Source organism: Chionomys nivalis, chromosome 22 (assembly GCF_950005125.1).
Source record: "Chionomys nivalis chromosome 22, mChiNiv1.1, whole genome shotgun sequence".
Taxonomy (NCBI): domain Eukaryota; kingdom Metazoa; phylum Chordata; class Mammalia; order Rodentia; family Cricetidae; genus Chionomys; species Chionomys nivalis.
Window position 1 is genome coordinate 11410647 of NC_080107.1, and position 18514 is coordinate 11429160.

At 47.4% G+C, this 18514-nt stretch overlaps 1 protein-coding gene across 3 annotated transcripts in view; it reads right to left on the bottom strand.

Annotated features, from left to right (window-relative positions):
* Itga6 (integrin subunit alpha 6) overlaps positions 1-18514 on the bottom strand; it is a 68023-nt gene that overhangs the window by 34744 nt on the left and 14765 nt on the right. For all 3 annotated transcript variants that reach the window (XM_057754998.1, XM_057754995.1, XM_057754997.1), the window contains exons 2-4: positions 3739-3863; positions 2024-2103; positions 633-888 (exon numbers count right to left, since the gene is read on the bottom strand). In XM_057754998.1, the coding sequence (XP_057610981.1) occupies positions 633-888; positions 2024-2103; positions 3739-3863 (461 nt within the window). The remainder of the gene's footprint in view (positions 1-632; positions 889-2023; positions 2104-3738; positions 3864-18514) is intronic.

Below are 18514 nucleotides of genomic sequence, written 5' to 3' on the forward strand. Positions count from 1 at the left end.
TCATGGATTCTCTCTATTGTAGATTAGAGCTAGGTTACCCTGTGATATAGCAGTTTGCCATATACCTCATTAATTTTTCAGAGAAACTTAGGTTTATTAAAGGAATTGACCAGACTCATCTGATCATGGAATGTGGGTCATTTTCCCTCTTCTTTCCCTGTCTCCTTTTCTCACAATAATACTGGCAACCAACCTTACCTCAAATTGCCTCTAATTTTTGTCTCAAAACTCCCAATCTGTCAGTCACCTGTTCTTTGAGCTTACTATGTTATTAGCAGAACATGGCCTTCTAAGATACTACACAATGGGATGTCCATGCTAACACGGTTCTCTGTGTATACCATTTACACCAACTCAGTGTTCACATCACTGGCTTAAAACAAACAGTTTTTCAAGTAACAAACATAAAACAGCAAAAAAAAAAAAAAAAGCCCTATTAATTACTATATTCTTAGTGAAAAACTCAACCCTAAAACATTTGCATTACTGTTAAAATTCACAGTGGAGATTTTAACATCCCACCCACTTTCATAAACACCTTATAGTCCACTTAAAATGTACTTAAATCATGGGGCTTATTATAGGAATTTAACTGACACTTGAATATGTTCCTGTAAATACAGATGCCATACCTTTCCAGTTGTAAGTACCCGGGGCTCCAAACACAATGTAATGGAAGTCTTTAGTGAAAGTAGCGGCTACCCCTTGCTGACAAGAGCCGAATTTTTCATGGCCTCTCAGTCGGCCATCACAGAAACTCCAGTCTCCCCCATCCATGTCATCCTCGATCTTGAGATTCTGACTCAGGACGTAGCACCTCCCGAAGATGTCCCTGGACTCCTGCTTGGTGTTCACGTGTTGCCTCTTTTCATAGCGATGCGCGCATGTCTGCAAACAGCAAAGCCTTGCTGTTTAAACCTTCGTAAAACTGGGGCGCCGAGCAATATAGCGACAATAAAGAGGTTGGTTTTTGTTTTGTTTTTTTGTTTTTTGTTTTTTTTCAAGACAGGGTTTCTCTGTAGCTTTGGAGCCTGTCCTGGAACTCACTCTTTTAGACCAGGCTCAAATTTACAGAGATCCACCTGCCTCTGCCTCCCAAGTGCTGGGATTAAAGGTGGAGACAATAATCTCCGTTTTCTATAGGATCTTCATGCTACCTCCCACGTAACCCAGTCTGGTGTCTGGAGAAAGTACCTCCAAGTCCATTTCACTTAGTGCCCCTGTGTAAGAATCAGTGTTCATCAAGATTTTTGTTTTTCCTAAGTTTCTGTATAAACTCTGTTATAGCAACTAGACTGGGAAAGAGAGTCAAGAAAAGATGACCATATTCCAACCAGACGAGCTTCCAGGCCAGTCTACCTAACAAGCCACCTCCTATCTGAGAGGGTAGGGGTGAATGAGAATAAAATTGATGCTACTCTCCATGATCATTCTCATGGTTGGCAATAATTTTGTCTATAAAAACCAAAAAGTTCCCAGAGCAAAAACAGTCCACTTGGCTTTGCTCTTTTTGTCTGAGGAGCAGCTAGTCTCGGGGATATTCAAAACACATTCATAAGTTCTCTGGCTCTGGAAGTTTTAAAGACATACGGGTTGCTGGACCAACTCAGCAGCCCTCATGGGAGAAGTGAAGGTTTGGCTTGTTCTCAGAGGTAAACCGAGGCAGGGGTTCTGTGTTTTGTCCACTGCTGGAAGCTCATAACCAGCACCGAGGAGGGTGCCCGGTAACCGGCACACAGATGGGTGCCCCATAACCAGCACTGAGGAGGGCGCCCCGTAACTTGCACCGAGGAGGGCACCCCGTAACCAGCACTCAGGAGGGCACCCCATAACCAGCATCCAAGAGGGCACCCCGTAACCGGCACCCAGGAGGGAGCCCCGTAACCGGCACGGAGGAGGGCACCCCCTAACTGGCACCCAGGAGGGAGCCCCGTAACCGGCACCCAGGAGGGAGCCCCGTAACCGGCACGGAGGAGGGCGCCCCCTAACTGGCACCCAGGAGGGCGCCCTTTTCCACACTCACCACCACTTTGCCTCCTGGACCCTGACTCTGAACGGTGACTCCCATCCACTGATCTTCCTTGCTTTCTGACATGGGATCAGCTGCGGAAAGTGACATGGGTTATGCAGACAGTGAGTATGCCTGAATGACTGACCGGCTATCCAAACCCACACCGTAACAACACCAAACCAAAAATCCAATAAGAAGCCATTTTCAAACGGCCTGGACCCCAAGCCTAGCTACTCAGGAAATTCAGTTACTCACAGAACATTTTTTTTATCTCAAGGAAACAGAAACAGTTGAGTGAATCTTTCGTAAAAATTCTGTAATAAGACATTTGAAAATTGTGTAACTGAGACGAAGCCAACCCCACAGCCGCTCTTTGACGCAGCAGTGTGAGATGCGGTAGCTAAACTAACAGAGAGTGGGCTCTTCTCTGCCCACCCCGGATTCACTGTGACAGTGCGAACTGTTCTCTTCTTGGCAGGAAAGAGGGAGAGGGGGAGAAAACGCACAGAAATACCACCATGCGCTCACTGCAGTATCAGCTGCAATCTACGCTAACCCCTTATTTTTGCCTTTCTAAACAAGAACCAAGATGCCAGGGGGGTGTCCAGATACTAAGATTCCCAGAGACAGTTGTCTTTTCTTTATTTATATATCTCTATCTTTAAGTTTTTTTTTTTAACTTTTCTGTGATTAACATGTAATATTTCCTAATCGGAAGACCAGCACGCTATTCCTAAAGGATACAGACGAGAACGGAAGCACGAACCTGCGTCTCTATTTAGGCCAATAATCAAATGTGGTTTCTCAAAAGCTTCTCGGAACACTAATGGCTCTGTTCAATCTACGGAAAGCCAGGTATATTAGCTGGTGACGCACCTGGACTCCATGATGGCATCTTCTCGCTATGCGAAGGCTTCTAAAATGGGATATTAAAATAAGAGGGAAATGGAAATAGCCCTGACTTTCGGAGTCACTGGTTTTAGCTGGGTTTCAAAGACCTGTCCATGGAACCGCAACAGTGTATGGGACTCAACGGCAGAACATGTGACCCTTTCAACACCCCATGTGGGGAAACGGTCACATTACATGATTAGTAAGTATACCCATTTCCGGTTCTGGCCGCTCCTCAACTTTTTCGAAAATTATCTTGACTGAACCCTATCTCATCAATGAGTGTATCTCGGTCTTTAGGGAAGCTATTATTCAAGCTGGTCAGGTCTCATTTTGGAGTATTCTCATATTCAAACACCTTTCAGGACCAGAGATGCAGTCTGGGGGTAGAGTGCTCACTTAGGACCCACGGGCACTGAGTTAGAGCCCTAGCATTACAAAAACAAACAAAATAAACACATGAATCAAATTAATAATAAATAAAAATAGACAAAACAGTCTTTCCCCTAAATATTTTAACAGCAAGTGATGTTTTGACTGCTTAAACACATGATAGGCACGTTTAATTCTCTTCACAGCTGTGAACTGAATTTTGTAACCGCCTCAACATACCACTAGGTGGCAACATTAACACGCCATTTCAGTTAACCCAGATTAAACAAACGTAGCTAACTGGCCCACTTCAGTGTGGTTTAGAGAAGTATTTTCAGGGCAAATAAAACAGTCAAGACTGACAAAATTAAAAGTGGTCCTTTCTGTAAGAATAAATTCTTGTGACTCCTGTCCCAGCACGGTACAGATAGGCTGGCCAAATGAACAAGGGAGAGACAACATACCGTCATTATCAAACTCAATCCGCGTGCAAGGACCCCGAGAGGTGATATCACAGCTGTACAGACCCCCTGTTCTGTTCGCCCTCTGCAGTGGAAGTGCTTCTGCCCGAGGGGCCCCCACAAGCAGCCTGGAGATGAAACAGAAAGAATTTAGAGACTCACACATACTTCAGCCAGAACCCAGAGCTACGGGCGCTATCCTCTGCCGTGCAGATGAGGAGTTGGGGACAAAAACGCTCTTGCAGCACAGGCAGCAAAGCCTCGCAGCTGGGGCACAATGACACCCCATATCCACAAAGGGAGAGGGAGCCTGTCCCTCCCAGAATCGGCAGCAGTAGCTGGGTGCGATTCCGGTGTCCGAAGACACTCTTCACGGAACAAGCACAGAACACGGACCACAGCCGAACAATTCACACTTCCAACTTGGGTGGGAAGCAGCCATCCTGCCGCATCTGTGAGTACACGTTGCTTTCCAACCCACGCCACGAGGTATCTCTGACTACACCTCGCTGTGCAGCGGCTGATCTACAGATTCAGAATCCAACTCCGGATAAAAGCCTAACTCAGTGACTCCTGCAACCTGTCTCTCCCCTTATTTTTCTTCCTCAGCTTTATTGATTGGCAAGCAGAAACTACCTTCACTTAAAGGGCTATACTTTCGCTTCACGGGTGCCCGATACAAGCTCTGTCCCATCACCCAGGATGTGGGATGAAAACGCAGCTTCCTTCTCACCCCAGATTTCCCAAGGAGCAGCTCCTAAGCCAATCTCACATCCTCAGTTCTGCTATTTCACCCTGCATCAGGTTTACAACCTCTGGGGTCTGCTTGACAAAGGAACACACAGTGCGAGAGATAGAGAGAAAGAACACACACCTGACCACAAGGAGAAGTAAAGGCTGGAAGTTGGGGGTACAAGGCTGGGAGTGGAAAACATGGCTGGGAACAGACGCCAATACAAACAACAGACCCCCGTGAAGACAGGGCAAGCCACACTTGGCACAAGAAGCCTGCAGAGCCAGGTGCAGAAGGAACAAGACAAACACCCTCCGACCATCCCCCCTACCTCTTCCTAGCTGGGATGGATCCCAGAAAAGGAGCCAATGTGCTAGAGGATACACTGCTGCAGGTGCAATCAGAGTGAAGGGAATTACATCCGCCCAGGAGAATAATGGTGGCTTCCGTGGGGACAGCCGGCTGCCCTTCCTCCCATAGCCCCAGGCAGCTGGCACTGACAGCTCCTACCTGCAAGTCTATCCTAGACCTGAAAAGGCACACACCACGGCTCAGAACTCAAAGTAGAGACTTAGCAACTGTTCCAGGTTCCTAGAATTTCTCAATCAATAGGGGTATGGGGAAGGCCAAGCTGCAGAGGTCTCAAGGACCCACCGCGTGTCGTATCTATCTGAGTAATGTCCCAGCTCCTGGTAGTGAACAGGCTTACATGCTTGCCAGATGGAATGGACGCCATGCTAGGGAGCAGGAGAAGCGAGCAATGAGCTGGGCCACAGGCCCAGATGAAGCTAGGAGCCTGTACTCTCGGATTTGATAGAAAATAAAGGCCTTGGCAGGGGTTAATTATGAACCCTTTGGGTTTCGCAGCCAGGTGCCAGTCAGGACAAAACCACCCAGCCGTGTCACTGATCCTTCAGAACGCTTCCCAAGAAGCAGAGCTCAACACCGGAAAAGTTTAAAAGTGGGCACACGGAAATAAAACCTGCTCCATATACTGACAGAGTCAAGACGGTTTCCCAACAGTCGGAGGGAGAAAGAACCCAGGCCCAATCACAGCTGGTGGGTAAAGGTAACCAACCGCCAAGCGGAGGATCTGAAGGGCAGGGCAGCTCAGCCGACCTGGACTGTTTTTCCCTCCTCTCTAACCACTTCCTCTTACACACACCCAAGGAGGCTGCTAAGTGTGGCAGGTAGGCTGCTTCCTGTTTACCCCGCTCCTCCTTCAGTTCAGTTCAGGGCTGACTCCTTCAACAACTCTGCCTCCATCCAGGGCCCATAAGGAATGACCTCCCGCTCATGCTCAGGTGTGGGAGCGCCTGATCCATAACGTAAGCAGCTCATAAAAGGACATGGAGGCAGAGGCATCAAGTGGACAATTGCTCCATGGAAGGAGTGCCACCAGGAAGTGACAGGGGAGGCAGAACAGCACAGGCAGACTCGCTTTGCTTCCAGGGATCTCATCCTGCCTAACGCTGCGACCCTTTAATACGGTTCCTCACGTTATGGCGACCCCCCCCACCGTTAAATTATTTTCATTGCTACGTCATAACTGTAATGTTGCTACTGTTATGAATCATAATGCAAATACCTAATATGCACGATATCTGATACGAGACCCCTGTGAAAGGGTCCTTGGAGTCCCCCTCTGGGAAAGGGGTGGTGATTCACAGGTTGAAAACCGCTAGGCTAGAAGCTGTAGGGGAGTGCGGTCTGGATGTGAGTGGAGCTGGAGATGAAGGGCCTGGGGAAGACTGGCTCAAGGGAGAGCTATCAGGAGGTCCTACAAAGCCTCAGGAGACAGCCATCTCTTGAGCCTTTCTGGGCTCCGACAGGAGACAGGAACCCCAAGGTTTCCTGCAATGTGAAAAGCTGTAGTGAGGCTGGAGAGATGGCTCGGGGGCTAGCGCATTGTCTGTCCTTCCAGAAGAGCCAGAGTTCCGAGTCCAGCACCAAATCAACCGTCTCCAATTCCAGTTCCGGGGGATCCAAAGCCCTTCTCTGGCCTCCGTGGGCACCCGCACACATGAGGCTTATACACATAGACACACACAGAAACAACAACACACTGTGGAGCCTGCTTTGTGCCTTCAACCACCAGCTTCCTCCAACCCTCTCCTTCATCCTTGGAAGGGGACACGCGTGGGACAGAGGAGAAAGTGGACTGCATAGAAGGAAGGAGCAGAGCTGTTGGAGGATTAAAGATGAACGTGAAGAGAAAACCACAAAATAAGAGATGTGTGTCTATGGAGGCTAATATGGCCTGAAACGAAGCTCTGCCCGCCCGCATGGGTCCGGAAGCATTCTATCTCCATTTCGGATGCATCCTGGGAGAGATGGAAAGGGAGGGAACGGGAGCTGCCCCCCCCCCGCCCCCGCAGTGATTACTGGGAGGCTGCAGGAGGGAGCGCTCGTCAGCAGAGGGCGCCCTCTGCGTCGCTCTGTATTCCAGGCTGCAGTGTGCTAATCTCATGCAATGGTTCCCAAAAATTCATGAATATAATCACCCCAACTGGCTTCATTTTCACAGTCGCCCTGCCTGGTTCAGAAATTAGCAAAAGAGGCTAATCTTAATCCCTCTTGGAATCAACTTTAAACGTAGAAGGTCACAGTTCATTGGCTAAGGCTATGTCCGCGAAGAACAAATAAATGAGCAAAACTAGACCAGTATGCAAACAATGCCACCAGGGGACAACCGTCTACTGCTAATCTAAGTCATTTTAGGTCACAGTGTGGGTTAAATGCTAAGCACATGTTGATTCTTGAGCTGCCAGGTGCCTGTAGGTGTCAGAGGGATAGCCGGTTCCAATCAACCCTTCAACCTGTGCCAAAAATCTGGCTTTTGCTTTAATCCGGGCTTCCTCCCGATTCCTCCCAGTAAGGGCTTGGGCACCAAGCTGCCCTGATGGTTCAGCGAGAGAACCAAGTGCTCTCTGGGCACCACCACGATGACCAAGTCAACTCCAAGGGTCAGGGCTGCAGGCATCAACAGCTCTGCCTTCAGACAGACAGGCTGAAGCTGGCGGTGGGGGTGGGGAAGTGAGTCAGCCTTGTAGGGATGAGGGAAGTGGTGGAAACTGACAGACCAACATCCAGAAGTCTATTCCTGTATTGAGTCCAAAGAAGGAAAGACTACAAACACGGTGCAAGAGTTTAGTTTAGCACTAGGAAGTCACTTTTCAAACTGCTTGCCCCAGAACCCGTAGACGGCTAATTCTACCAGGTTTGACTATTTTCCCCCTTTTCTAGGGGAGGTAGGTGGGTGTATAATATTTTTGAGACACGATTGTCCTCTACTTTACCATCTTCTTCCCTTAGCCTCCCAGGGATGGATCAGACTTGAGCCACCATGGTCGCCTTTCTCCAAAGTTCTAAAGTTGTGTTGAAATAACTCCCTGAAGATTTCATCATACTGGAAAACTTTGAAAGACAAGACTCAAGTAAAGAGATGGCCCAGTGGTTAATCACACTGGCTGCTTTTCCGAAGGACCCACGTTTGGTTCCCAGTACCCACATTGGTGGCTCACAACCATCCATAACGCCAGTTCCAGGGAATCCAATGCCCTCTTCTAACATCCAAAGACACCAGGCACACACATATTACACAGAGACACCAGGCACACACATATTACAGAGGAAGACAAAATACTCATACACATAAAAATTAACTAATTTTTTTTTAAAAAAAGCTTAAAATAAGACGTAAAAACCACAGCATCATCTTTAACAGTAAGAAATAAGCTTTGTCATAGTGAAAGGTAATGCCAAAAAGGATGGCGTATCTCAGAATACGACATAAATCAAGGTCTCCAAAGGAGGTTACAGGCAAAGGTCTGAACAAGCTATTCTAAAAACCACCAAGTGAGCCACACGGCCACTCGTATTCACAAGTCCCCACAACAGCTGGCCTACTTTGGTACAGCTATTTCAATCAAGTGTTCTAAACACTGGGGTTCTCTTTAAACTTTAAAGACAATTGCAGCTTTGCTTCATTGTCTTTGGCAATAATTCATTTCCTTGAGGATTAAAGATTGCGCCTTTAGCTACTCAGCTCTGTCTTGGGAAATGTGAACTTCTGCTTCATTAGAACAAGGGCACTATTATTGCTTAATTGAAAACACAGCCTTCTCGGTTCGTTTCAATGAAGACCCGAAGAGTCAGGCGATGGCCATTACCAAGGACCTGTGTCACCAACATTTATGCCCATCTTCAAATTCAATATCAAAGTAATAGTAAAGTAATAAATAACAATGGTAAGAAATTAAAAAATAAAGAACTTCGGGTTGTAGCAGATTCTAAACTCATCCCAAGCCCCCGAAACTGGGCAACCCTCTTACTTTTCTTAGATTTAACTTCTCTTTAAATTTAGAATATGATGTTTCTTTCTTGAATAATCAACCAGCTCTGGGCTATGTTGGCCAGAAAGGGAATCTCATAAGCCTCTAAAATCCCAATTTCTCCAGTTAGTGCAATGAGGCTACGAGCATACTGACCCTTCCTCCCAAATATTCTCCTCGCTTCCCCGAGTCCCATCATCTGCTGTCTCTCATAACCAGTCAAAGTCGAGTTACCTCTTATAGCCCCAATTCACTCACTCCTTTTCACATAGCCAGGTAAGTATCATCCAGTGCTGAACCAAACTACACAGGGACGGACGACAGTTTCCTCAGTGGAAGCTGTGCCTAATACTGAGGTCAAACAGACTTGCTCTTCCCTTGCTCTATCAGTGTGGTGTGCTTCATGTTTAGACCACGGCTTCTGTTTTCGGTGGAGTTTCTTGGTGCCTTTCTTTCTCCTGACATCATTTACCATTATTGGAGTCTTGATCTCTTAAATTCCCAATGGTGCTTTGTATTAAATCAAGACCTTGCCCTGGCTCAGACCCCTCTTCCTGTTTTCCCGTCACTGGTCCAGACGTGCTCCACAGGATATGCTGGACTCCCCATCACTGTTGCCTGGGGTGATGCACTCTGACCTGGGATCCCATGCTTTTCTCTTGGCTGGACTTTCTTACTGTCCTAACAGCACATGAAGGACAAGTCAAGACTATGGATACACAGTCTATTGGTTCTCACCTCAGATGGAGTCAGGGCATAGAATGCGGCTCTTGAAAACCTCAATGGCAGTGCTGACAACCAGATCTGCACCCCTTTGAGGGTGGCTTTTCAGCTCCCCAAGTTTACCCAGGGCATTCAGGGATGCAGTAATCTGTACAAAAGCCTTTATCAATGCCGAAGTTCTTACAGCATCACTCACATTGTGGACAACATATTTACTCTCAGGACATGCCCCCTATCGTGCACGAATCACTCCGCAGTCCACTCTTCCATCCTCTTTCTGGAATCCCTGCTACTAAGGTGTTAGGCATCAGGGGTAATCAACCTTTCCTCTCTGTGGTTTAGACAGCTTCTAACCATTCTCCCTGAGTTTCTACTGACACCTGAAGATTTCTGCAGTCACACTTGTAACCCCTGGAAGCACCTTCTCTTTGAAGTGTGCTTTTTACTTAACTACTTTTTGTACATGTGTTATGTTCTCAAAATTCTGTGAGCTTTATCTGCGAGTTCTCCTGAAGCAGCTGCCGTTGTGCTTCTAGACGGCGTCTTTACCCTTTCCCTCGCTTTCCCGTAGCCACTGCTTTTCACGCTCCTAGCTCTCACCGTGTGCATCGTGAGAGCGTGCAGGTCTTGTTGGTATTGTCTGGCCCTTCCTACCTACAGACACTTCTTTTGCCACCTCCTACCCAGTATCAGTCACTGGTCACCCATACTCAAATAGGCTCCACCTGGCCCCTGTTGCATCATGGCTAACCCCAGGTTCTCAGGAAGCTGAAGAGCTGCAAGAGAGGACCTGGAAGTTCATCCGGCACCAGTCAGACTGATAAATCATAAGTGTAGTATACTCAGAGGGACCGCCCACAGGGGGCAAGAAGCCTCGAGGGTCCCGTCCTGATGCTCAGTCCTGGTCCTGAGGCCAACAAGAAATCAAAGCTCGCGCTGCATGCACAGTAGCTTCCAGAAGGTCCAGCTGCACGGTGTCAAGGAGCTAGAGGTGCTCCTGACTGCAGCGAAGCTTTGCTGATACTGCTCACACCTCCTCTAGGATACACAAAGCCAGTATGGAAAGAACAGCCATTAATGCCAACAGCAGAGAAAATGAAGAGATGGCGCCTGGCAGAACCCATAGATGAATACTCTCCTGCTGTGCCCACTCTTAGCAAAGCAACAGGGGCCTTTGCTGTTAACCACTAGGAGCTAAACTTTGCACAGAGTGGAAAGGACAATGACGTCTGGCACGCATGGACTCTGACTCCTCGTTCCCAGCTCCTCTCTTGTAGCATCATTACAGAGCAGACCACTCTCATCCTGTAACCAGGCTCTGCATGACGGGTCCAAATTTAACCAGGCTCTTCCCTGTGAAGGTACCAGATGCCATCCATTTCTGCCTTTTTAGTATTTGTGAGGCCTCTGCAGGGTTTGAGGAGCGTGGGACAAATCTGGACAACCAGTTAGCTACCAGACCACAGGCGATGATACACTCATGTTGTAAGAAATCTGACCCTCCAGCCTTTTCCCAAGGTTAAAAGTCAGTTTCTGTCTCACAGTGAGTGCAAATCAAACATCTAAATGAATGCCAAGGGATGGTAAAGATACCAAGAATGGCATCTTGGCCAACACTGAATGTAGATACAATAGTCAATAGAGACCATCTGATTGATCATTCAACTTAAACATTTAAAACCATATTCATTTATTGATACTTTCACTTGTATCTTATGAATTAATTTTATTCAGAATCTATAAGTTTCTTTGACATCACTTCAGAGGGTATTGTCTAGCTCAATCATGGTGTCCAAACCCTGGGAATTAGTAGTGATTGCAAACCAAATCTGAACATGAGTCTCCCCCGAGTTAATTCTGAGGCATTAATTTTTATTTAAAATTAACCTCTATACTATACACAATTAAAAAATGATTGAGGTGTTTGGGAGCTAATACGTTCATTACGAACAGAACTTCATGATTCAAAGTGAAGTAATCCAGACGACAGTCATGACACAGAAAAGTAATTCTAGCACTTCCAAAGTCGTGGCAGGAGGATCTTAATTATGATTTTTGTGGTCAGCCTGGGCAATTCTCCTAAGAGAACAACTTTGTAAGCACTAGAGCAGAGAAATGATTTGGGAGTAAAATATAAATTCTGTGTGCTATTCAACGGCAAAAGAAAGGCACTTCCCAAGACCTTTCTAGAAGCTCTCCATGTGTGAGCAAGCATGTTAGGAAGGGATGGGGGAACACTATGCCCTTCCATAGGGCCACACTGTACTGAGTTCCTTTGTGGTCACCAAGCTGTTCCGTAAAATAGTTCTACTCCTAGGCCTTACCAGGGCCGGCTGTATGCTCAGGTCTTATCTGGACAGCCCTTGATCACACCTGTTGCCTGAAAGTTCAATACTTACCACCCCCGCCTTTTCCCCCACTCCAAAAAGTACCAGGTTGAAGCCTAGCTACGGTCACATCGGCCCAGCCTCAGACATAGAGCTGGCGGTGACACATGCCCCCCTCCCCATCTGTTCTATAGCGAGCACCATGCCCAAGGCTACTGTGTGATAGCATTTGGCTGTGGGTTCACAGGCACTGGCCGTGTTCTACCAGGAGTCCTATGGCCAGGCTTTCCCATGACTGGACGACCCGCCCAAGGTTTATCTAGTCAGTCACGGAAGTTCCACTGACCTGGTAAGTGTCTGTCCTCCCACAGCTGGGGCTCCTCGGGAGTCCAGTGAAAGAAGGACCAGGGGTTAACAACGAAGACCCACCTCTTCACCAACCCATGGCCACTGGCCGTCTGTATATACACTAGCCTAACCAGACCGACGGGCAATTTTGCCATGACTGCCCCCTCTCTAGAATTAATTTACTCCGTAACCCAGAGTCTTTCTCACCTAGGGAGAGGTAAAGGAGCCACTAAAGCCTGCCCTGGCCAAGTCACACACAGTAGGTTTCCCAGCTATCACACATATTTTTAATTAAACTTTTACTTTTGAATTATTTTTAACTTTAAGAACTTGTCTCATGTTGACATTTTCACACATACACCATTTTACCTTGTCATATTTCCCCCCGTACTTTCCCATTCCTAGGTCCCTTTCCACCACCAAAACAGTCCCCTTTCTGCTTATATGTAATTGTGCATGTGTGTGCATACACACACACACACACACACATTCATCTGCATCCATGTATATATTCACATATTTACTTTAAATCTAAATCCCACATTTCTTATTTTTGAAAGGGCCACAGAATCATGATTACCCCCATATTTTGGTGACTGTCTATTTGGAGGTCTGAAGGTATACCTGAGAACTCTGCGCTCACAGAAAGATATGCACCTAAGCTCCATCATTTCATTTAGTTCTCCTTATTTTATCAGTCCAAACAAATCATTTCAAAACAGCTTAAAGGGAATTAACCGCATGCGCATTTGCAAACCTCCAGCTTTCCCGCCAGGGAAAGGTCACAGCTGTTCTCGGCTATGGCGCAGTGACTTCTGTTAGTGTGGCATGCAGATCCTGACCTACCCCCTTGCCGCCCTTGGTTTTAACTATGCCAATTTAATTTTCCGTATCGAATACGCTGCCTTTTACTTACAGAAAAGCATTTGTGTAGTTTATGTACAAATCAATTAAAAAATTAATCCCTAAAAAATAAAAGAAAGGGTTAGCATATTATGCATTTGCTGACACTCAGAACAGTGGCAAGCCCCCTGGAAGTAAGCCAGATTGAAGACGGTACTGGGAACAAGTGTCACGGTGTGGCTTCACTGGTGGTGTTCCAAGTGGTGACACACAGTACCCTTTCCATTCTCTGTCCCCTTCTCCAATGCAAAGCCCAATTAGCTGTCATGAGAATACCCTGTCCCCTTGGATCATTCTCATCATGCCCCACGAGAAGAGGTTTAGTCCACCCTGGAGAGGGAATAGACCTCCAGGTCTAACCTTGCGTTTCCTGTTGAGTTCAACTGGACCTCACAATACAATTCAATTAGGAACTAGACTGGGCAGGGGCTGGAGAGATGGCTCACGGGTTAAGAGCATTGGCTGCTCTTCCAGAAGTCCTGAGTTTGCTTCCCAGCACCCACATGGTGGCTCACAACCATCTATAGTGGGATCTGATGCCCTCTACTGGAAGAAAGGTGTATGTGCAGGCAGAGTACTCATTTAAAATAAATATTAAAAAAAAGTTGAACTTGAAAATCTTTTTAAAAGAAAGAAAGAAAGAAAGAAAGAAAGAAAGAAAGAAAGAAAGAAAGAAAGAAAGAAAGAAACAACAAACAAAGAAAAAAAGCTATCCTGGGTGATGGAGGAAGGCAATTAAGGCTGATGTGCACATTAAATACTTGCCAGACTGGCCCTCACCCTGGCTGGCACTGGCAGCCTCTCTCCCATTGTACAGTCCTAGGGCCCTTCTTGTGGCTAACCAACCATTCAGCCACGATCCTTCTTTGCATCCCAAACCTCTCCTCTCCATACTCGGACACCCAGGAACCTAGTAGTACCCCCATTTGGCACCCCTCAGTCTGTCCAAAACAGAAGTCAGGCTTCTCCTCAAGTTAGATTTTCCTGTGGTGGCAAATGCACACTATCCACTCGGGCCTCAGGACAAGAGCCAGGGGCCAGCACTGACTCGCTGCCCCTCTTTTGGCATTTCACTACCCTTTTCTCAGGGGTTGCTTTGCCATGAGAAGGATTCGAGCTGCCACCAGCTCATACCTGACTCAGGCAGAAGGATCAGTTTGCCCCACCTCTGCCCCACCCTTGCTCACTATCCACAGAGAAGCCCTAATCTTCCTGCACCCACAGTCACTGGTCACCGGGGCTCTGTCCACAGCCCTCCAAAGGCTCTCCACAGAGGCTTCAAGAAGGCTGTGAGCAAGCAGCCCTTCATCAGCCCTTCCAGCTCCGAGGGACAGAGGTGAGCGCGCCTTCTGGGCAGGCCTTCCTTGTCCTACTGAGCCCACCGTCCTCATTGGCACTGAGTTCTCAGCAACTGTTTCCTCTAGCCGAGAACATCCTTGCTTTAGACTGGAGAGCTGTGCTGTGTCCCTCTGTCCCCCTTTGGATACCTCAGGACAACTCAAGCAACCCTTCCTCAGAGGGGATCCCTCCTTTCTTGGCTCTGGCCACAGTCTCCCCCTCACCCCTACTTACCCCTCTGTCTTCCTGTTGAATAATCATCCCAGCCTTACCAATACCTGAGATGATGCTATCCATCTTTCCTCTATTAGAATGCTACCAGTCCCACAACACAGGGACTCTTGCCCCTTGGATACAGCACCTGGGGTGGCCCTGAGCACTTCCTTGGCATCTGGGATGAACGCAGGTACATGTTGCTCATGCATCCCTATATTTTCCTGGGTATGGCTGGCAAAAAGCCCAAATGATGTACAAAGCACCCACATTTGTAGAACATTCAACCAACAAACCCTTTCACTGACATTTTTATCTGACTATCTCTAAACTGCTGGAGGGTAGCCATCTCTGTCTTACAGATAAAGAACCCAAGACTCAGACATTCCTGATGTGGGTAGGCCTTCAAGCCCAAGGCCCTTCCTGCTGAACCACACTCTTCCAGTTACACCGGGGACAGTCCCTCCACAAGGAGCCACACCTCGCCATCCACGGGGGCATCCTGCTCCCTTTAATTCCCAGACACACCCTAGCAGTGGACCTCTGCTCCCGATGTCCGCTGCCCCCTAACATACACACACACACACACACACACACACACACACAGAGAGAGAGAGAGAGAGAGAGAGAGAGAGAGAGAGAGAGAGAGAGAGAGAGAGGTGGCCTCTTCCAACTATACCCAGACCGCAGCTCCTAGCCTTACCCATAAACCTGCCTTCCACACCCTCCCCTCCCCAGTTCTCTCCCACCCCACCCTCCTAACTCACGATCACCTCCTTGAGGGCAGGAATCTGGGCTTAGTTTTTAATAACCTCTAGGGCCAACAACAACAATTTAAAAAAAAAAAAAAAAAGAAAGCCCTTTTAAACTACATTAACTGGTTGATCTAGTTAGACAAGTCTGAGCTAAAACTTAGGGCAGAGGAGATCTATCCACCCCTAGTGTGCTTTCATGTTTACATAGAAGCTGATAACAGAGCCACAGCCTCCCATATCAAAACACTAGAATGTCCCACCGAGAACACATGCCCACCTCCAAACCAGAGCGAAGACACTATTCCTGCACTAATAACACAAGCTACCCTGTCCGTGCTCTTGCAATGCAGATGGTGCTCTGCTCTGAACACAGTGGACCTTAGCGCCTCCCGCTTTAGACCTTCACGGATTCACTAAAGGGGATCCCAGTTTACAGAGGGCACGAACCTACCTACCCAGTCACATGCTGTGTCCAGCACTCCATTGCTCTCAGAGCCTGCGCTGAGCCACCAAATCGCTAGACCACTTTTGCTTGGTTTGATAGCATCATTCAAAAGCTCAGTTAACCATTTAAAGGAACATTTATTTACAAGAGGTGATTATAATTGAGGCCTACTAAGTGCTTTATGACCTACACAACAGGAACCCCAAGACGTTACTTGTCTTTAACTGCGTCATAAGGCCAGTAATTTTGCTGTGGCCTTTCCAAAAATTCTTAAGAACCCTTTCCCTGTCTCCCTGAAAGAGCATGCTGGGACACGCCCCGGGGGCCAGTGACCACGGAACACCACGTGTATAAGCGAAGCTTGCGGGTTCTGGTGCCTACCTCACCTGTGCAGTTTCCTGCGGGCGTTATCTCTGAGCTAACAGCTGGGGAGCTCCCACATAAAGGGTCATCCAAGGCCAAATGTGTTTTTCTTACCTATAATAATATCCTGCTCAGAAATCCCTGCCGCACACCTGCATGGGAGTGAAGGTCAGATCACAACCACTGTGATTCACAACTAAAGGGGCTGGGGGGGGGGCGGGCTGGGTTCTGGTCCACATCTGTTTTTGATGCGACTGACCTCGGACCACCAACACCTGCTCCTTATCTCCGGACAGTAGGGACTGAGGTCATCTCTAGGAAAAGGCACACACCATCACAATAACCGCTGGCCACACTTAAAGTGGTAAGAATTTCCATTTCCACTCTGACTCAGCACAGACCTAAAAGCATATGTATTCTGACTGCTTCACTGAGAAGTGTTCTCCGGCCGGCTGACAAAGCCACTCAGAGCAACAAGATGCCACCCAAGGGCTACAGTAGAAACACTGTCTCTTGGAGTCAGAAAAGGGAAAATCGGAAAGTCTCTAGTTGTAAGTCTGTCTCCAAGCAACCCTGGGATTTCATTCACAAAGTGACTGCCAGAGCTTGTCAAATGTGGAATTTAATCATGTCCCAGAGATCGAGTGCCTAACTTTGCATCACATAAACTATTATTTGTTTTTTACATGGGTCCAGACTCTGAATTTTCCTTTCAAGGAGCCAGACTGGAAAGCTATAGACACTGGGCCTGTGACCTTCACACTTGATACAGCCTAGCAATCGTCTGCCAAGGGAATATTTACTTTATAATTGCTCACCATTTTAATATCTTATATTCAAGTACACAGTAACCAGGAAGCCTGTATATAAGCCAGCACATCGCAGCAATATCGTCCGTGCCTGCTTTCTTAGATGCTAGCAAACAGCTCGCAGTTCGTTTTGCAAAGGAAGAAATAACTAAGTTCCATCACTTTTCAGTAAAATGTTTTTAAGAAAAACCAGGAAGAGATAAAGTCTATGTAACAAGCTCACACCCGGCTGAGTGCCGTGCCCACTTTAATACCTTCCAGAAGCTGAGGAAATCCAAATTTTTCAGTGTTTTCAAAAGGAAATTAATAGGATCACACGGCTGATTTTCTCTCTGCGATAACTGAAGCAACAGGGCTCGCAGCTGTGCCAGAGGCCGCTGGCCTGGGCCAAGTACAGGTTTCTTTTTTCCATGGTAAAAGACTTTTTAGCTGGGCATAAAGCTGCCCAGGACAACTTCTCCAAGTCCTCCTTTTCCACCGGACACGCCACATTGGGTCCTGCTGAGTGGGAAGTCCATGGGCGCTTCTGAGAGCCTTCCTTAAGAGCCAGTACGGTGGGCATGTGTTCTAGTTCTGCTCTTCGTCCCTTTCAAACCCCCGGCCAGATAACACAGGCTACATCCTGGATAACAAGGCTGAAGCCCACTGGTGGAATGATTAGCTAGTGAGTCCCAGTACTGAAGACCCGGGAAGGCACCAAGCAAAAGTCCCAAAAGGGTTTTCAGGATTTTTCTTTTTTGCTATGCTGGGTATCAGGCCTTGCACACAGCAGGCAAAGGCTCTACCTCTCTGCTACATTCCCAGCTGGGCCTTTTCATTTCTCTTAAACCTAGAGAGTTAGAAGTAGAATACTGTGAACAGGAGCAAATTTAAACTCTACGTAAATGTGACAAAACCCAAATATAGTATCTAAACAATTACATTACTCTATGCACTTGGATAGCTACAAAATATTCAGGGACGGGAGTGGTTTGGGAACGAGTTAAGCAACCCAGCAGATACCTACTGCAGACAGACATTTCCCCTCTAGCTGCTGAGTTGTTGGGAGACCTAGGTGACAGAGTCGGGGTTTACTATGCAAAGAGTGGAGAGAGCAATGCAGAAGGACACTCAGGCTGTCTGTGGCGTATTTACTAGGCTGGACACAGTCCCATATTTTCACACCCAGTACTGCTCACTCATGTATCCTGAGCTCATTGTCCGGGGGCCTGTAATTACTGAGATAATGCGGTCCATGACTGTAACAGCTCCCACTTCCAGAAAGCCTGCACCTTGTCATTGGCACCATAATCGCCAGGTAGAGCAAGACCAAAATACCAAGGAGTTCCAGGAGCATGTGTACAGCTAGCTAGGGATCAACATGGTCATCTGAAATGGTCTACACTTTTAGTAGGCGCTGTTTTGCTCCTGTTTTAACAAATGAAGCTTGTCTGACGCAGAGCTAAGTCACTAGAGGCCACTCGGTGGTGGCCCACACCTTTAATCCCA